General features: G+C 41.5%; 1 protein-coding gene across 7 annotated transcripts in view; it reads left to right on the top strand.

Annotated features, from left to right (window-relative positions):
• LOC122548841 (adrenocorticotropic hormone receptor-like) overlaps positions 1 to 21,097 on the top strand; it is a 99,800-nt gene extending 78,703 nt beyond the window's left edge. For 5 of the 7 annotated variants that reach the window (XM_043687684.2, XM_087986718.1, XM_043687687.2 and 2 more), the window contains one exon: positions 14,340 to 21,097. In XM_043687684.2, the coding sequence (XP_043543619.2) occupies positions 14,493 to 15,491 (999 nt within the window). In that variant the 5' untranslated portion in view covers positions 14,340 to 14,492 and the 3' untranslated portion in view covers positions 15,492 to 21,097. Of the gene's footprint in view, positions 1 to 9,225; positions 9,332 to 14,339 lie in introns of all 7 variants that reach the window. The other 2 variants (XM_087986716.1, XM_087986715.1) reach the window with 1 other exon arrangement.
• Positions 21,098 to 21,512: the final 415 nt, after the last annotated feature.

The raw sequence follows: 21,512 nt of genomic DNA, 5'->3' as shown, positions 1-21,512 counted from the left end.
ACCTTTTATCAGTAATGCAATGATCTTATAACGCCCTCTTTGTTCCAACTCTTCAAATAAAGGCAAAATAGTCTCATTATAAAGCATATAAATAAAACATACGTCTATGTTTTTTTGGTATCATGTCTCCAGCACCTAAACAAAACTCTAAAAATGGCTAACCACTGCCTTCACCTTCTTAGCAAATCAAGTATAGATTAAACTTCAAGTTACATATTGTTCTTAACATTTTCAATTTTAGTTTTTAACAATTCAATTGTTATCAAGTATGTATTAAACTCATTTGGATGCAAATACTCAAGTAACATCCAGAACTCAAGTAACTCACAACTATTCATTTATTCCAAATGCAATCATTGTCTACTCCAGATGACGAAGCACCAGATCATTTTAGGGATCACACAGTGGAAATCTCAATTGGTTTTTGGATTAGTGGTGCTGGATGCTCCTCGGATGCTGCCTGAACTGCTGTGCTCTTCCAGCATCACCAATCCAAAATCTGGTTTCCAGCATCTGCAGTCATTGTTTTTACCGAGGAAATCTCAATTGGCTCAGAGTCACTCTTCAGTAACATTGGTACTGTCATATCTTAGAAAATGACAATTAACCTGTTTGGATGTGTGAAGACACGCCTCATAATCATAACTTGCTGGGGTAGAACTTAAACCCTGACCTTATGGCCACGAGTTAGTGTCACTGTTGCTGCACCACATGACTCTTATCAGTAAAGTACCAATACTGAGCAACAAGCTCAACCAGAGGAGGTCAAGATAATCGAGAACTCACGGTCATGATCTAAAAACAAGGAGTTGCCTGTTTTGGTCATAGATGAGAAGAAATTTCTTCTTACAGAGAGTATTGAGTCTTTAGAACTCTCAAAAGGCAGTGGAAGCAGGGTCTTTGATTATATTTAAGGCAGCAGTAGATAGGTTCTTCGTAAGTAAAAGTGGAGTGCAGATGGGAATGTAGAATAGTCAGATGAGCCGTGATCTTATTGAATGTGGAGCAGGCTCGAGGGCAGAGTGGCTTACTGCTGCTCCAAGTTCCTATGTTCCCATGTCCGTATCTTCATTTTAATGTGTTAAGTGCTATTTGCAGTGCAATGATCCATGCCCGTGATGCATCTTTGTGTAGCATCTTACAAACAGGCTCAGCAATCTCTCCATACTGAGAAGAGTCAAGTATGCAGCAGTCGAAGGTGTTTTGGTGCTAGAGTGGAGGGGGTGGAAGTGTCATGTCTTGGGGTTGTCAGGTGCCTGGAGGGAGGTACAGTTGGGGCCTTTTGAGGTAAATGTAGGGTCTTTTCGATAGTTACTCAGGAGTCAGACTGTGTATTTAATAATCTAACTTTTCCTGAGTAAAGTTAAAAATCACACAACACGAGGTTTTAGTCCAATTGGTTTATTTGGAAGCACTAGCTTTCAAAGCACTGCTTCCTCAACCACCTGATGAAGGAGCAGCACTCCGAAAGCTAGTGCTTCCAAACACACCTGTTGGGACTCTATCCTGGTGTTGTGTGATTTTTAACTTTGTCACCCCAGTCCAACACCGGCATCTCCAAATCATTTTCCTGAGTAACTATTTTCCTTAATTTCATCAGAACCCTCCAATCAAAATGGAGACTTTCAGGGGTTTCCAGCTGCAGAGGAATTGCCCAGTTAAAAATTCAACTTCCCAGCAATTCCTTCTCTGCATCAGAATTCCACGGGGTCTCCGTGAATATCTCCTATCTATATTGGAATAGTGACTCTCTGACCATCAGAAAATCTGGGACACAGTTTTCATTATACGTCTTCAGTCTATGTAACAAAATAGCTGGAAATCCTTCAAACCAATTCCACAGGCATCACATCAGTCATTGACATTCTTGTCAAGTTGTTCACAAAGTGGAGATTACTAGAGACTAAGACAACAAACAATGAACCACAGTTTGTTTTCAGTCAGTTCTAGCAAGTTATTGGGTTTCACCACAATCTCACTTGTCATACAGTCTGCAATAGAACGATAACATTTACCAATTCAGCAGGCTGAAAAAGGACATTCTTAGAGCTGGTTACATCTTACTTAGGGTCTAGATTAGAGTGGTGCTGGAAAAGCACAGGAGGTCAGGCAGCATCTGAGGAGCAGGAAAATCAACGTTTCGGGCAAAAGCCCTTCATCAGGAATAGAGGCAGGATGCCTGCAGGGTGGAGAGATAAATGAGAGGGGAGTGGGGGTGGGGAGAAAGTAGTATAGAGTGCAATAGATGAATGGGGTGGGGATGAAGATGATAGGTAGGGAAGAGGGTGGGGGAAGGTAGCAAAGAGTACAATGGGTGAATGGGGGTGGGGATGGAGGCCCCACATCTTACATCCCACACTCTCTGATAGGAGCGACACTGACCAAGTTTAGGGTTAGTCATAAATTTCATGAGCCATTGACCATTCTTCAGCCATCACCACAATTCAATGTGAATCTCGGAGTGAAAGCAGAAGGAATCACTCGGCAAGAAGGAAAACAAAAGTGAACATGTGCAAGGAAACCAGGATTAGAAGTTGGAGCTTGGGTTTTCATAAAGGATGTAGATCATGGCCACAAATTGAGATCATCCCTATCAGGCCCAAAGCACTGATCAAGTAATTGTTGAACAACAACACAGTGTTACTCTTGATTGTGAGCAGACCAGGATACTTCAGGTGCAGTGATTGTGGGGAAGTATTCCCTCCCCTGATGATCATCTTTTTCACTGAGGTTAGGGAACACAGATCCATGTCCATCCCATCCACTTGTGAGACATCTCTAGTTGCCCTTGAGAAGACAGAGGCGAGTTGTCTTTCTGAACCACAGCAGTCCATGTGCTGTAGGTAGAGCTCAAATGCATTATGAGTGAGTTCATAAATCTCAGCACCATCACCTTCAAATCTCAAAGTCTACATATTTCAGTACTTAGAGGAAATGCTGAAGCTCTGAGTAATGTCTCAATGTGCATACAATTCTAGGTTATGGTCCAAAAGATTTATTTGGAAGCACTAGCTTTCAGAGTGCTGCACCTCCATCAGATGATTGTAGAGTATTAGACTGCAAGACACAGAATTTATAGCAAATGTTTACAGTGTCATGTAACTGAAATTATACATTGAAAAAGACCTGGATTGTTTGTTAAATCAATGGCCATGTTGGTTTCAGTTCTTTCATATGTACATCCCAGAACATTGTTAAAGTTACACTCCCAAGTGAACTTTAACAATAGGTGCCATGCCAGCCCAGATAATGCATTGAAGATGTGAGGTGCCCTGTGTGAGGCTGTCTGTGGCCCAATGATCAGACTGATTCTAATCTAAGAATGGGATTATCGGAAGTTTACATGAATTTATGCAGTTTTGAGCAAAACAAAATGTAATTTGGCAAATACAAGTTCACCCCACAAACCTATATACGTGTGTGTGTGTGTGTCTGCAGGGGTGTATGAGTGTCTGTGAGAGAGTGTGTGTACATGTGTATGTGTACGAGTGTGAGTGTAAAAGGGTATACGTCTGTGAGAGAGTGCGTGTGTGGGTGTGAGTGTGGGAGTGTGTGTGTGTGCATATGAGACAGAGCTTTTGCATGAGAGAGGATCTGCGTGAGTGTATAGGTCTGTATGTGTGTGTGTGTGTTTAGTGCAGTGGGGTCACCAGTAGTGTGACATGAACCCAAGGTCCCAGTTGAAGCCATCCCCCATGGGTACTGAACTTGGCTATCAGCCTCTGTGCAGCCACTTTGTGTTGTTGCCTGTCCCAAACTCCACCTTGGAGGATGGTCACCTGAAGTTCCAAGGGTGAATGTCGCAGACCGCTGAAATGTTCTCCGACTAGGAGGGAACAATCCTGGCTGGTGTTTGTTGTGTGGTGTCCATTCATTCATTGCCCAGCCTCTGCTCGGTCTTGTACATGCCTCAGGGCATCCTTGCCTGCAGCATATGAGACAAATGTTAAAAATCACACAACACCACAACAGGTTTAATTGGAAGCTCTAGCTTTGGAGCGTCGCTCCTTCATCAGGTAGTTGTGGAGGACACAATTGTATGAGATAGACAACGTTGGCTGAGTCACATGAGTACCTGCCGTGTATATGGTGGGTGGTGTCCCCATGTGTAATGGTGGTATCCATGTTGACACTCTGATATATCTTGCAGCGTCTGCCGTGACAGAGTTGTATGGTGTTGTCCTGAAATCCGGGAAGTTTACGACAAACAGTGATCTATTTGAGGTTTGGTGGCTATTTAAAGGCAAGAAGTGGAGGTGTGGGGAAGGTCTTGGCGAGGTACTCATCCTTGTTGATAATGTGTTGCAGGCTTCGAAGAACATGCTGTGGTTTTTCAGCTCCTGGGAAGTACTGGACAATGAAGAGTACCTTGTCGGTTTCAGCTCGTGTCTGAGTCCTGAGGAGGTCATTATGGTATCTCGCTGTGGCACATTGGAGCTGGCGGTCGATGGCTGAACGGGGTGTGATGCTCAACTCATCGACCACCAGTTCTGACGCGCCACAGCGAGAAACTATAATGACCTCCACAGGAGACAGACAGTGACTTATACATGAAAGAACTGAAACCAACATGCCCATTCTAAAAGATGAGAGACTTAATAAACAATCAGGTCTTTTTCAATATGTAATTTCAGTTACATCACACAGTAAGCTTTTGCTATAAATTCTGTGTCTTATGATCTTATATTCCACAATCACCTGATGAAAGTGCAGCGCTCTGAAAGCTAGTGCTTTCAAATAAATCTGTTGAACTACAACCTGGTGTTGTGTGATTTTTAACTTTGTCTACCCCTGTCCAGTACCAGCACCTCCAAATCATACATACAGTTTGTTCCTCACGATGGTTAATTTCAAAATAAGGTCTTTATATTTATGAAAGGAAGGAATGTCACAGTGAACCGTTTGACTGTCTAGTGTGTGATTGCATGCCATTGTGTTCTGTGCTGTGTGCTGTAAGCCAGTCCTAAAAAAACTGAAACCCAATGTGTGGTTGAAGACATTTTCAAAAATCTTTGGCCTAAAGTTCTGTGCACACAAGTGTGGAACAAAGAGACCTTGGAGTGCAGGTTCATATTTCCTTGAAAGTGGACGCACAGGTAGATAGGATAATGAAGAAGGTATTTGGTATGCTTGCTGGTCAGAGCATTGGGTGTAGGAGTTGGGTGGTCATGTTGTGGCTGTACAGGGCATTGGTTAGGCCTCTTTTGGAATATTGTGTGCAATTCTGGTCTCCCTGTTATAGGAAATATGTGAAACTTGAAAGGGTTCAGAAAAGATTTACAAGGATGTTGCCAGGGTTGGAGGGTTTGAACTATAGGAGGGGCTCAATATGTTGGGGCTATTTTCCTGGAGCATCAGAGGCTGAGGGATGACCTTATTGAGGTTTATAAAATCATGAGGGGCATGGACAGGGTATATAGACAAGGTCTTTTCCCCAGGACAGAGAACTAAAGAGCAGTGAGAGGGGAAGGATTTAAAGGGACCTAAGGGGCAACCTTTTCACACAGAGGGTGGTACGCATATGGAATGAGCTGCCAGAGGAAGTGATGGAGGCTGGTACAATTACAATATTTAAAAGGCATCTGGATGGGTATATAAATAGGAAGGGTTTAGAGGGATATGAGCCAAGTGCTGGCAAATGGGACTAGATTAATTTAGGATATCTGGTCGGCATGGATGAGTTGGACCAAAGGGTCTGTTTCCGTGCTGTGCAGGGTGATAGGGTTGTTAAGATGGCGTACAGCGTGTTGGCGTTTATTGGTAGGGGGATTGAGTTTCTGAGCTTCAGCTGTACAAGACACTAGTAAGGCCACACCTGGAGTATTGTGTACAGTTCTGGTCACCGCATTATAGGAAGGATGCGGAAGCTTTGGAAAAGGTTCAGAGGAGATTTACTAGAATGTTGCCTGATATGGAAGGAAGGTCTTATGAGAAAAGGCTGATGGAACTGCGGCTGTTTCCGCTGGAGAGAAGAAGGTTGAGAGATGACTTAATCGAGAATATAAGATAATCAGAGGGTTAGATAGGGTGGACAGTGAGAGCCTTTTTCCTTGGATGGTGATGGCGAAAGTGAGGTAACATAGCTTTAAATTGAGGTGTGATAGATTTAGGACAGATATCAAGGGTAGTTTCTTCACTTAGAGAGTAGTAGGGGCTTGGAATGGCCTGCCTGCAACAGTAGTAGACTCATCAATGTTAAGGGCATTTAAATGGGCATTGGGCATACAGATGGATAATGATGGAACGGTGTAGGTTAGATGGGGCATCAGATTAATTTCACAGGTCGGCGCAACATCGAGGGCCAAAGGACCTGTACTGCGCTGTAATGTTCTATATTCTATGTGTGAAATCTTCCCTGGTACAGGGAAGTGGAACAAGTGTAGATTCAGTCTATTTTTTGTAGTGTAGACTCAATGGGCTGTAGAGCCTCTTTTGTACTGTCTGATGCTGTGATTCTGAGTCATGGCGATGTCTTTGTTGGGAGCTCAGCCTTTTACAATTTATAACAATGACTTCGATGAAGAGAATGAAAACATGGTTGCTAAATTTGCAGGTGATTCAAATGTAAGATGGTAGGCTGTGAAGACGACATGAGGAGATTGCAGAAGGATATAGATAGGTTGACTGACGAGGGAAGAATCTTGCAGATGGCATGTAACATGGAAAAAGATGAAATTTTTCACCATGGCAGAAAAAAATAAAATAATTTGAATGATGGCTAAGTGACGTCTGACTGCAGAATTCCAAGGTGAGGCAAGCAATGCTCCTGCTAAACCATACATCCTCCCTGCAGCTCTGATGTTCAGTGCATGGCGATCGGTTTCAACATTGTATTTGCGGCATTGATTTCCAGCTCTGATATCACTGCCGCACGCACACAACCATTGAAATATTTGCAGGGAACACTGATAAAGAGATTTAGTCATTCTTGCATGAGTCACGTACAGGTAGTGCACAAGTCCAACGAGTTATTAAGAAAGCTAATGGATGCACCTTTCACTACAACAAGAATTGAACATAAAAGGATGGTATGCATCAGTTATACAGGGCATTAGTGTTATCTCAAATAGAGTTTGATCTCTTTATTTAAGCATAGATATGAATTCAGAGGAAGGTTACCAGATTGGTACCTAGAATGAGTGGGTTAAATTGTAAGGAAAGGTTGGACAGACTGGGCTTGTTTCTGCTGTCATAACCCAATTGGGAAGACGCTTGATAATCAAGCCCCCACTGTGTTCACAACCTTCTGTAGTTTCTTACAATCCTGGGCAGAGCAGTTGTACCAAGCCGTGATGCATTCAGATAGAAAGCTTTCTAAAGGGCATCTATAAATGTTAGTGAGAGTCCTATGGATATGCTGAATTTCCTTAGCCTCCTGCGGAAGAAGAAGCATTGTTGTGCATTCTACCGAGTGTGACATCAAGGATCCCGCAAAAAACTAGAATCAATGGGAAACAGAGGACAACCTCCCCACTGATTGAAGTCATTGGAAGGTGACTGTAGTAGTTCGAGATCAGTCATTTCAGCTCCAGGACATCTCTGCAGGAGTTCCTCAGGGTAGTGTCCAATCATGTTCAGCTGCTTCATCAATGACCTTCCTTCCATCATAAGGTCAGAAGTGGGAATGTTCACTGATGATTGCACAATTTTCAGCCCCTTTCATGACTCCTCAGATACTGAAGTAGTCCATATTCAAATGCAATAAGATCTGGTCAATGTCTGACCAGTACCAAGCAACACTTACACCACACAAATGCCAAGCAATGACCATCACCATTAGGAGACAATCTAACTACTACCCTTGTTATTCAGTGGTATTACCATCCCCCACTAGCAACAGCCTTAGAGTTACCATTGACCAGAAACTCAAATGGACTTGCCACATAAACACAATGGCTACAAGAAACTTGACACCACCCAGGACAAAGCAGTCCATTTGTTTGGCACCACATCCACCATTTTCAACATTCACTCCCTCCACTGGCAGCAATGTGTAGAGCGTACCAGCTGCAAAATGCACAGCATGGATCTCTGACATTTCATTGGCAGCACCTTCTAACCTGTGACATCGACCACTTAGAAGACAAGGTCGGTATATACATGTGATGCACATAAGAAGACAACTCAACACAGCTAACTACAAGGCAATTAGGAATGGGCAATAAATTCTACCCTTGCCTTCAGCAAAAAGTAAAAAGACTATATTATAGGAAACTGAAGAGGAGGCAGGAAGAGATAGAGAGCAGAGAAGTAGAGACGGTGAAAAATTGAGTAATTAGATTAGATTACAGTGTGGAAACAGGCCCTTCGGCCCAACAAGTCCACACTGACCCGCCGAAGCGAAACCCACCCATACCCCTACATTTACCCCTTACCTAACACTACGGGCAATTTAGTATGGCCAATTCACCTGACCCCGCACATCTTTGTGATGGTGAGAGGAAACCGGAGCACCTTGAGGAAACCGACGCAGACACGGGGAGAACGTGCAAACTCCACACAATCAGTCGCCTGAGGTGGGAATTGAACCCGGGTCTCTGGTGCTGTGAAGCAGCAGTGCTAACCACTGTGCCGCCCACAAATTCTTGAAGAGATTGTGGAGGTCATGAGCTGTTGAAGGAGGTAGTTCTTTATTTCATTCTCCTCGGTTTTAATGGAGTTAGTTAACCTACTATCCTACAATTACATTCTGTTTCTACAATTAATCATGCAGACTTTGCTAGGATCTTAAAGCTAGCTCACTATTTTAAAATAATTATGAGGTGGCTGGGCTTAACATCAAAGTTTTCACAGGTTACATAACAGCCTTAAGAAGGTAATGGCAAACAAACCCCTGTCCTTATTGGGCAATTGTGTTTGCTGTTACAACAAATGTAGCAAATAAAATGTTGAAACCTCATTATATTCCCATAAATAAGAAATGAACTTCCATTTCTAAATTCTTGCTGCACTCTTGTTGTTTACAAAGGCTTAATTTAAAAGATGAGTTGTGATTTATACATAGAGCTTCTGCTTGTTCAGTTGTACATGTTTCACTAATGTTACAGAATGTTTATCAGGATGAATATGTCTGCCAGGAGGGACTAACGATTTTGTTGGTAATTTATTTAATAATACCACACTGGGGAACAATTGGTATTTGCCATTGACTGTCTGACAGTAAAGCAGTTATTGACCAGATTTGATCTTACAAATTGAATACCACAATAATTTATATTTCTATAGAGCTGTTAATATAAGAAAATATTCCAATCTACTATCTAGGAAGATTGTAAAAGAAAAATGCAAGACTAATTCCTGAAGAAAGAGGTTCATCATGTTGTGCTGTAAGGTGTGTAATTTATACATAATTCAATGCTAATATTTAAGCATTTAGATAATGAAATCGTCTATGAAAGAATTCAATAATCAACTTACATATACGTAGCTTGGTGACCTCTTTTAAAACACACTGTGAAAGAAAGACATCCAGAATAATAATGAGGTATCACGTTGAGTGAGTTTTATAAATAAACAGAGTAAACATTTGTACGTTAGGCTACTGTTGGAGAAATTGAGTCCACAAAAGAGGATTGCGGTGAAATTAACAAGCAATTTAATTAAACAAAGCGATATCACGGAAGTGAAATTGACCAGACTGACACAGAACTGATTCTCTGCACAGATGGCTAGAATGCTCTTCCCAAAACAGAAAATGCAGGCATGCTTCATAGGGGTACAACACCAAAGGTGATAATTGTAAAGCAGTTACAGCACAATGATGAAATTGTAAAGAGATTAAAATAAGAATAAACTGAATGGAAGTTAATCAAGCGTCCAACAGGACCAATTCATTTGTAATTGACACAAGAGAGTCCAGCCCTCTCCGTGAGTGGGTGAGAATGTTTTCTAGAAGATTCTTCATTGTATTTCCCGTCCGTGCGATTATGTGTAAATGTCCCTTCACCCGACATTCAGATGTGTCCATTGTGTTCCTCCTGCCAGCAAAGTCTTCCAGGCTCGCTTCGTCTACCTCTTTGTTTATGTGGTATCGGTTTCAATGGGAAAGGAGCCTGCCCTTAGGGTATTGGGAGCACAGGGTAAAACCAAGGACTGCAGATGCTGGAAACCAGAGTCTAGATTAGAGTGGTGCTGGAAAAGCACAGCAGGTGCTTCATCATCCCAGGAGCAGGAAAATCAACGTTTCGGGCAAAAGCCCTTCGTCAGGAATAACTCTATTCTGCTCCTCGGATGCTGCCTGACCAGCTGTGCTTTTCCAGCACCACTCTATTGGGAGCACAGCGCTAATCGGGGCTGGGAGCTGATTACAAAAGCTGTTTAAGAAGTGTATTCTGTGGTCTGGGGATAGCTTGGCAATGTCTGGTTTCTATGTTAGCCTGTTTGGCCAAGACTAGGGCACTCTGGGTGCTTTCGGCATGTGTTGGCAGGCTTGATTTCTGTGTTTTGCAGGCCAGCATCTGTGTGTTTTATGTGGCCATGCTGTGGGTGAGCGGGGTGGAAGATATTTTTCCCACAGTTACCGACAGAAGGATCTGGAATTTTTGATGTATATTCTTAATGCTTCTGAAGAAAGGGGATAGGTTTGAACCGCTAGAAATAGATTCAGAGGAAATAGTTCAGTCTGACAGTTCCAGACCAGAAGTGTTAAGTCAAAGCCCTGAAGGGATTTTGAAGCTGAGGAAATATAAGGTCCGTTACATGAAAACTCACGGAAGAGGCTATCAGATCCTCAAGACTGAGAAATGCAGCCACAGTTAAATTAAGTACTAGAGATGTGGTGGAGATGGGAGACAAAAATAGACATTGCTGAAGAATCTCAGCAGTTCTGGCAACATCTCTGAAGAAAACAGAGTTAATGTTTTGGGTTGAGTGACCCCTCCTCCGAATTCAGAAGGGAATTCTTTCTGATGTGAGTTCTTTAAAGGAATTCTATTGGAATTAGTAGGGTTGTATTTTACTGTGTGTTTTGAAATCTTCAAACACAAGTTATATGTAAATAATTTAGTTTATTCTATTTCATCTTCATTTCTGTGACATGATGAATTTCTCTTTTATTATTGTAACAGATTTTGCAGTATTGCATGCTGTGTTTCAGTGAAAGACAATCTCATTAAACCAGAATTTTAAAAAGATCTACCAAGCCAGATTTCAGTATGGGACTTGACTTAGAGTCATAAAGTCATAGAAATGTAGAGCATGGAAACAGTTGGTCCAACTTCGGTCCAACTTGTCCATGCTGACCAAATATCCTAACCTAATCTAGTTCCATTTTCCAGCACTTGGCCCATACCCCTCCAAACCCTTCCTATTCATATATCTATCCAGATGCCTTTTCAATGTTGTAATTTTAGCAGCCTCCACCACTTCCTCTGGCAGCTCATCCATATACACACCAACCTCTGTGTGAAAAAGTTGCCCTGTCGGTCTCTTTCATATCTTTCCCCTCCCACCCTAAACCCATGCTGTCTAGTTTTGATCTCCCCCACCCCAGGGAGAAGATTTTGTCTATTTATCCTATCCATGCCCCTCATGATTTCATAAACCTAACATCAGATGGGAACATAACACCCTGAGCAGATACTGAGTAGAATTGGATCTATTACATTCTCTAGAGTTTGAAAGAATGAAAGACAGAAATATCTCTGCGAACTTGACAGAATAGATATCGAAAGGGCTTTTCCCAAGCTTGAGTGCCGGGAACACACAGTGTCAGGGTAAAGGGTTAGCCATTTAAGACTGAGGTGGAGAGAAGTTTTTTTCACTCAAATGCTTACAAGTTTTTGGAAATGGTTACCCCATAGAGTACATTCAAAGTTCAAATCAATAGAGGTTTGGATACTAAGGAAATCAAAGCTTAGAGTGGGCAGGTCAAAGAGTGGAGATGAGTTTGAAGGTCAATAATAATCTTTTTAAAGAGTGAGGCAGTCTCAATTGGCCTTAGATGGCCTACTCGGGCTCCCAATGTTGTGTTTGGGTTTAAAGCAATAGCTGGTTTTGTTTAACTGTTCATTTGGAATGGTTGAATCTGTTTTAACAGCTGTGGGTTAAAGTCAGCAGGCAAATTTCACTTAGGCAGGTCCAATTTGTTTCTGGTTATTTTCAACACATTGTTATTAAACTAAACTATTGACTCTTTTGCATGCATGTTTAGTTAAAACAATGCTTTCTGGAGCAAGGTTGCAAATAAATTCTACCACTTTGAGATAATATGATTTTAAATCCTGCTAGATACTTACTTCACTTGACATCAACATCATAAATAAGCAACTTTGATATTACTCCTACAAGACCCATAGACTAACGTTATCATATAAATTCATTCTATATAATGGAATAGGTAAACAGCTTGCATGAATACCTTGTATTAGTTCATTATGGTTTTGTAAGCTCTTTCGAGATAAGTTCATGTTTATACTAGCATAAGCTTTGAGCCTGACTTGTATCTTGAAGGATAGCAATGTTTTTGGCTCATTCATCAGACAGAAACAGAGTTACTCCACCCTGAAATATAACCCTTTCACAAGCTTTTATGTTCCAAATTACACCCACAGTAAATGCATTAGATAATCTCAGTTTGTCAGAAGCTTTGCCAAACGGTACAACATTTTCGGGAGAATCTCTCCACCCGCATACAAAGGAAACCAGATGTTTCCCAGTTGCAGCTGTCTACTGTCCCACACTGTCACACACTAATGGCAAAACCAGTACTGTTCTAGCTTTGAACCTTCCACTCTCCAAATCTGAGTTATATTGGGACTTTTAGGAGGGTTTGGCATTGCAGGCCTCATGAAATCTCTTGCTGCATCTTACCAAATTTGCTTCATTAATTACTTCCCCTGCGCCTATAGCATCTCTCACATCTGATTTCCACTCCATCTTACCCCACACTGTTCACAGAGCAACTCGCCACTCAGCAGATATCTGCTGAAAGTTCAGCCCTCCTTGTGACTGTGCCATTTTTGACTGTGTACCTGGGTAAGCAACAGCAATCTGGCATGACCCCTCAATCTGGCAATACCCCTCAACCTAAAATTGCCCCTCAATCTGGCATTGCTTCTCAATCCAATGTTGCCCCTCAACCTGGCATGGTCCCTCAATCTGGTTATACCTCTCAATCTAACATTGCCCCTTAATCTTGCTCCTCGATCTGGAGTTGCTCCTCAATCTGACATTCCCTCTCAATCTCACATTGCTTCTCAATCTGGTATGGCCCCTCAAGCTAGTATTGAGCCTCAGTATAATAGCACGGCAGCCACAGAGCCGCTTTGCTTGCGACACTTTGTTGTCATGGCTAACACTCTCTCAAATCATGGACAGCAAGCACTCAGACAAAGGTAAAGACTTTCATTTCTAGAAAGCAAAAGCAACAGAGGTTGATATTGGCCCCCAACAAAGCCAACGAGATCACGACCAAAGATTACAGTCACCGATCATGTACTACAACCTCACCATTCTTCTGTTGAAACTGAGTGTCAGTCAGATTCTGTCTGGTTGGTAGCACCCAACACATGGACAATATCGCCTTCTTCCTCCTCCTCAATGTCCTCTCCTCCTGAGAAAACTACCCATTCCTGCCCTTCCTCAGCATCTAGCATATCACCTCATTGCCCGCACCAAATATGCAGAGCATAGCACGCCAGAATGATGTCTGCACTAACCGGAAACCCCACAATTATCCACACCCACACTCCCACACCACCCACACCTCCACACTACCCAGATCCTTTCCATTCCCCCATGGAAGGTGCAGTGTTGGTCACAGTCAATACCCTCCTCCTGTGGCCTATCATGCCCTCTGATGCCATTCCACATTCCCCTATTTGACATGGGAATCCCACACCACCTCTCTGAAAAATCTTTCTCCAGTACTGTGAAGCTCTCCTTAATCAAAACCATCACTACTCCAGTTCTGAAGAGAAGTCATATTGGACTTGAAACATCAACTCTGCTTCTCCCTACACAGATGCTGAGTTTCTGCAACATTTCCTGCATTTGTTTTCGCACTGTTCCCCCTTGCTTCCTTTCCCCCTTTCCAGGACATCTTCATACCTTAAAGATGTTAATGAGGTCACCCTTCAGCCAGATAAACGAACCCATCCAATTTAGCCTTTTCTGAAACCTACTAGAACTTCGTTCTAGAGTCATTCTTTGATTTTTTTTCATCTGTTCCACTGTTGCAAACTTTTTCTTCAACTATTGAAACCAGACAGTTTAGAGGGTGTATTCCAACAGAAGTTGAACTTATGTTATACATAACTTGTATATAAACTTAAATTTGGTCTTATATGTTTAACAAAGTTTAACTTTGATTTTTTTTTAATTTTAATGACCTTTTTCAGATACCACTTCCAGCTCCTGGGGTAGTGAACCTTCGTGGCACAATGCAAAGCCATGACAAGAACAGGCCAATTCCGCATTAAGGATTTGCTTGCCACGCCACTTAGTGAAGATTTACTCTCCTCGAATTTTGCTTCGGACTCTGAGTGCCAGAAATGGCAGGTCTCAATATCTCACTCAGCACAGGGGCAACCATCTCCCCAAATCATACAGATGTCACCTACCCTTCTTGGTTGCTGAGCAGAACAATACCTAAAAGAAACGGCAGCATCCAGGTGAATGGGAGTACTGTGGAAGGGTGCACTGAAATCTTGATTCCTATGGAGGTCTACCTCATCCTTGCAGGTGTCAGTTTGCTGGAAAATCTGCTGGTGATCGTTGCAGTGATCAAAAACAGGAATCTACATTCCCCGATGTACTTCTTCATCTGCAGTCTAGCCGTTTCAGACATTCTGCTGAGCTTGACCAAGGCATGGGAAGCAATTACAATAAATGTAACATCTGGAAAGGAGCATCAGTTCACTCCTACCCTGATAAAGAGATTGGATGATATGTATGACTCATTGTTGTGCATTTCTTTCACAGCTTCCATCTTCAACTTGGCAGCAATCACAACTGACAGATACATCACTATTTTCCATGCTTTGCGCTACTACAACATTATGACAAGAAAGCGAGTAGCAGTCATCATTGCAGCAATATGGATCTTTTGTACTTTTACAGGTATCATCATGATCTCTTTCGCTAAGTATGAAGGCATTGTTAGCTTCTTTTTTATATTGTTCTTCATAACACTGGTTCTCATCATATCCCTTTATATATTCATATTCCTATTGGCTCAAATGCACGCCAAACAGATTCGATCACTTCCAGGTTACGGAGCCCATCAACGAACCAATTTTAAAGGAGCTCTCACACTAACGATCCTCCTCGGGATATTCATTGCCTGTTGGGCCCCATTTTCCCTCCACCTCACCCTCTACTTGTTCTGCCCTTCAAACCCGTACTGTGCATGTTTCATATGCCTCTTTCAGGTGGATCTCGTCTTCATCATGTGCCACTCAATTATTGACCCTCTTATTTATGCATTCCGAAACCCTGAATTATGCAATGCTTTCAAGAAAATGTTGTATTGTTTTAAAAGGCAGACCTAACTGCATAGTTCAGCCGCTTGCTATAATGGATAGTTGAGTATAACAGACCAACAAAGCCCAGGTTTGGTCTCCTGTCTGTGCTGAGTTTTCTAATAATGATGCTGTAATTGGCATCACTTTCATCCTTGAGTTAGAAGGTTGTGAGTTCGCATTCCATTCTAGAAACTTGAAGGCCGATCCTAGACTATCACTTTGATATATTAGTGAGGATGCGCTACACTGAATTTCAGACAGACATTAAAGCAGAGCCTAGTCTTCTATGTCAAAGGGCTATAGCCCTATTCGAAGAAGAGGAGGGAACTTTTCTTGACCAATATTTACCCCTCAATTCACAACATTAAAGATGTCTTGCAGATTTGATGGGCTGAAGGGCCTTTTCTTTGCTGCAGCTCTCTGTGACTAAAGACAGACAATCTGCTCAGTATCACATATGACTTTGTGTGCTAATTAGCTATATTTCCAACATCATAATAGTGACTACATTGCAATAAGTATTTTATAGACTCTGAAGTGCATTGGAACATTCTGAGTTGATGAAGAACTCTATATGAATGAAAGTGCATTCCTTCTTTATCACAATCCTGGGCTGCTCCTTGGAAAGAAGGATTTCCATTGGGGTTTTTGCTCTTTAGCATTATGTAGCAATGACACTGGAAGTATAACGTAGATGTACAACAGACGAGGACTGAATTCCATTGATGTCAGCTATAAAGGCCTCCCATACTCAGTGTCAAGTTCCATGTTGCCAGCATTACAAGGTTTCAAGTTTATCAGCGATATTTTTTAGGAATGAATATTGACAGGGTGGTCCATTAACCCTACATATGCTAAAATGCCTGGGACATCATGACTAAGCATGTCATTAACCACAGCATACCCGAGAGAACATTAGAAATGCTATGTTGATAAATTATATCAACAATATTAATATTGCTTTAGATGGAAAGTTTCCCTCACCTGGAAAAAGAAATGTTATATTCAGGATGATTGATAGATGCAAAATCAACATTTAATAGTAAATTTAGAATCAGTTTGAATCTGCACTCTGAGGGGTCTATGCTCTACTAATGGTTTCTAACATAACTGCAAACATTATTGCTATTATGGTCATTATTGTGCATACATTCTTTTCTAAGGAACTGTTCATTATTATTATGATTGCTTTTACCTTCCACAACTGCATGTGAAGCATTTCCCTGTTCGCCTGTGTGAAGTTCCTTAAGGGTGTTTCTGTTTCAACCTGATTTACCTCTCCACGTGTCAACACTAACCGTTTTATTGTATCTTCAGTTTTTTCATCTGGAAACAGAACTGATTTGTATCAGTGACTGATTGTCGGTCCTTGATAGAGAGGGAATAAGGCGAACAGGCCAAAAAGAAACAGCCATGTTGACACTTGCATCATGACTTTAAAAATTGATCATTCAGTTTTACACAAAGTTGCAGGAATGCCTTATGCACCGTGATTATATTAAAGCCAACTGCTCCAGATAAACAAGCTGCATGTTTGAGATCATCCAGTTTGGACCAAAAACAAAGATAAAATAAGTTATTTCCTCTATGGTACAAATCTACAGATGCTGGATGTCCTGGAGATTCCAGGTACTGGAATGATTAAAATGCTATAAACCTACTGCAAAAAATAAAGGCTATTAGAATGTTGACCTTTATATCTAAAGGATTAGAACACAAGGAGCTGAAATAGTCCTTCAGTTACAGCGGGGGAAGCAAATATTTTTAACCTGAAGATGTTAATTTTGTTTTGAAAAGAATTGTCTGAAATAAAAACTATTAGAAGTTGCAAGAAGGAAAACACGTCAAAGAATGAACTTGTGGCAGGAGCATGACTTCAGAGGAACAAGTTCTTCAACAAGACTTCAATAAATAGTATGGGATTATTTGCTGCTGTAGAAGTCATTTACTTTAACTCTTCTCTGATGATTATAAGAATGAGCACAGTCACAACTGAATTTCACTTTGTGTCTAGCTCGGGCAACAAGCCAGTTTCTATACCCATGGAGCAGATAAATGCTGCAATATTTTGTTTACAGAGTTGCACCTTTGATGTTACCCAGATAGAAAATAGAACATAGAACATAGAACATTACAGCGTAGTACAGGCTCTTCAACCCTCGATGTTGCGCCAACCTGTGAAATTAATTTGATGCCCACCTAACCTACACTGTTCCATTATTATCCATATGTATGTCCATTTAAATGCCCTTAACATCGGTGAGTCTACTACTGTTAAAGGCAGGCCGTTCCATGCCCCTACTCCTCTCTGAGTAAAGAAACTACCCTTGATATATGTCCTAAATCTATCACACCTCAATTTAAAGCTATGCCCCCTCGTGTTAGCCTTCACTATCCAAGGAAGTAGGTTCTCACTGTCCACCCTATCTAACCCTCTGATTATCTTATATGTCTCGATTGTCACCTCTCAACCTTCTCCTCTCCAACGAAAGCAGCATCAGGTCCCTCAGCCTTCCCTCCATACCAGGCAACATCCTTGTAAATCTCCTCTGAACCCTTTCCAAAGCTCCCACATCCTTCCTATAATGCGGTGACCAGAACTGTACACAATACTCCAGTTGCAGCCACACCAGTGTCTTATACAGCTGAAACTCAGAAACTCAATCCCCCTACCAGTAAAAGCTAACACACCGTACACCTTCTTAACAACCTGGGTGGCAACTTTCAGGGATTTATGCACCTGGACACCGAGATCTCTCTGTTCATCCAAACGGCCAAGAATTTTACCATTAACCCAGTACTCTGCATTCCTGTTACTTCTTCCGAGGTGAACTACCTCACACTTTTCCGCATTAAACTCCATTTGCCACATCTCAGCCCAGCTCGGCATCTTATCTATGTCCTTCTGTAACCCACAACGTCCTTCGGCACTATTCACAACTCTGCCTACCTTAGTGTCATCTGCAAATTTACTAACCCATCCTTCTATGCCCACCTCCAGATATTTACAAAAATGACAAACAGCAGTGGCCCTAAAACAGAACCTTGTGGCACACCACTGGTAACTGAGCTCCAGGATGAACATTTCCCATCAACCACCATCCTCTGTCTTCTTCCGGCTACCCAATGTCTGCTCCAAACCACTAAACCATCTTCAACCCTGAAACTCCGTATTTTAAACTTGCCCTCAGCTTTACCTCATATTGACAACTGGGTAGAATTTGGTCTTTTATTAAGACAAGCCATTTCCCCCATCATATACATACTGAGATCTTGTTTGGTTATACATTTTTGAATTGAATGATTTGTCACTAACTAAGATATCATGCTGTTCGTAATGATTTAAAGACTGGGATATTTTGAGAGAGGTGACATTGAGACCAGTATAGGTAATTCTGGATGATTGTGCCCTTCATTATCCATAGAGTCATAGAGATGTACAGCATGGAAACAGACCCTTCGGTCCAACCCGTCCATGCCGACCAGATATCCCAACCCAATCAAGTCCCACCTGCCAGCACCTGGCCCATATCCCTCCAAACCCTTCCTATTCATATATCCATCCAAATGCCTTTTAAATGTTGCAATTGTACCAGCCTCCACCACATCCTCTGACAGCTCATTCCATACACGTACCTAATAACAATTTGTATCAACACACTGTGGTCATATTAAAAAAAAATTACAAAACTAAATATGATACTGAGCCATGTATTCGGTCAGGTGACCAAAAACCTGTAAACACAGGCAAATTTTAAAGTGATTTTAAGCAGAAAGTGAAGTTGAGAAGTGGAGAGAGGTGAACAGAGAATAACGCAGAGACTGGAGCCTAACCAAAAAGGGGCAAAGCTACCAATGATGGGTCGATTGTCACTGTGAAGGCACAAGAGGGCAGAACTAGATACCTCAGAGGATTATGGGTCTGGACGAGATTACAGATGTAAGGGTGGGTGATGAGGCCATGGAGGGATTTGAAAACAAGGAAGAGAATCTTCAAATCAAAATGTTCCTTGACAGACAGAAAATGTAGATCACAGTGTACAGGGGGGTGAGATGGGAAAGAGATTTGCTGCAAGTGAAGACACAGATGGTGAAATTTTGCTTCACTCAATTTTAAGGAAGGTAGACTATGGCAGATAAGAAAGAAGTACTTTGGTAGAGTTAGGTATAGAGGGGAAAAAAGGCACAAATGAGAGTTTCAGCAGCAGATGAGCTTAAACAGAGTTTAAAGCCAAGCAATGTTATAGAGATGGAGATAGGAGGTCTTAGTGACAGTGCAAAATGAGGTCAGAAGCCAGTTGGACGGCACGGTGGCTCAGTGGTTAGCATTCCGGCCTCACAACGCCAAGGACCTGGTTTCAGTTCCACCCTTGGGTGACTGCAATGTGGAGTTTGTACATTCTCCCCATGTCTGTGTGGATTTCCTCGCACAGTTGAAAAATGTGCAGGTTAGGCGGATTGGCCATCCTAAATTGCCCATAGCGTCCAGGGATGTGCAGACTAGAGTGGGTTATCCTTGGGAAATGCAGGGTTACAGGAATAGAGTGGGAAGTTGGGCTTGGATGGGATGCTCTTCTGAGGATCAGTATGGGCTAAATAGACTGCTTCCAAGCTGTGGGGTTTCTATGAAAAGCCTATGTTGGCAATAAGTGTGAACTAATCCACACAACTGCCATTGAAATTGCAAAATTCAGCACAGACACAGTCTGTTTAGTTTGGCTCAAAGATACCAGGTCATGAAGAAACAATTTTTTTTCTAAGCAAGATTGACAAATGAGTCATAGAAGATGCCTTCAGCCTATTGAATCTGCTCCAGCACTCAGTCTCATAGCCTGGGAATGTTATGACATTTCAAATGTTCATCCATGTCTTTTTTTTTAAAGTTGTGAGGTTATAACTATCCTCTCACGTAGTATATTCCCACCATCATCTGGGTGAAAAAGTATTTCCTCAAAACCCCTCTAAACTTCTTACCTTTCCCATTAAAATTATTGTGAGAGAATGCGATGCAACTCTCATTCTACGTATAAATTTGAAGGGGGAATAATTGCATGGATATGGGGAATGAACAGAAGAGTGGGATTAATTGCAAAGCTGTCAACAAAGTGCCAGTAGGGGTAATGATGGGCCAAATGGTTCTTTTTGTGCTGTACCTTTCTATTGTATTATTGGTCAGATGGGATCGCTTGGATTGGAAGCTGATTTCATCAAATGCAGCATGTTTTATGGCAAAATAAAGCATTAGAGATTGATTTTTCAAATTTGATGAATCACATTCTAAACTTGCTGTCGTCAAACCAATGATTTGCTGCCGTTTGTATTATTTTTAATTTATGTAAAGTCAACGACATGCTGTTAATACCTCCACAGATGGCATAATTAAAATCCATCAATGTGCTTGAAAATAACTTGTTCATATTCTGCTCGTCTATTTCACAATGAGTTTTAATTTAACAATTAGACAGATGCAACAGCCCAGTGTATGAAGCAAGCTCATCATTCTTCGCTTGTACTCATCTGCAAAGCAGATCAATGAATATTCCGTACTATTTATATTTCATGTAAATTTGCATGCTGGTAATCTTAGTTACAATTTCAAGAATGTGATTTAATAAAGGCGCCTTAAAAGTGTATTAACACCATTTTTCTTATGCTTATAACTTCATTAACTTCAAATCTTGACGCTTCTCAAGTTTTAGACACAGTATCTGTTTGGACTCATTTAACAGATAACTACAGCTCAGTGAGCCTAACGGTAGAGAGAGCTACTGGAACCAATAATCTAGGACAAGATGAATTTTTACTTAGAAGAATGATGGTTAACAAATGACAGTCACTTTGGATTTATTAAAGATACATCATGCCAGATAAACCTGATAAGGTTGTTCATGAGGTTGAGTGAAGGCACTGTAATCGATATTACCGATATGGTTTTTCAGAAGATGGTTAACAAAGTGCCATGTAATTGACTCATTAATGAAATTGAAGGATTAAAGAGGCAATTTTGTGGACACAGAATTAACTATGAAATAGAAGCCAATAGCAATG

The sequence above is a fragment of the Chiloscyllium plagiosum genome, unplaced genomic scaffold (genome assembly GCF_037043375.1).
Source record: "Chiloscyllium plagiosum isolate Xiang-an unplaced genomic scaffold, Cpla_swu_hap1 HiC_scaffold_4, whole genome shotgun sequence".
In the NCBI taxonomy this organism is placed as follows: domain Eukaryota; kingdom Metazoa; phylum Chordata; class Chondrichthyes; order Orectolobiformes; family Hemiscylliidae; genus Chiloscyllium; species Chiloscyllium plagiosum.
Note: the sequence above shows the minus strand (reverse complement) of the source record. Positions and strands in the feature narration are given on the sequence as shown.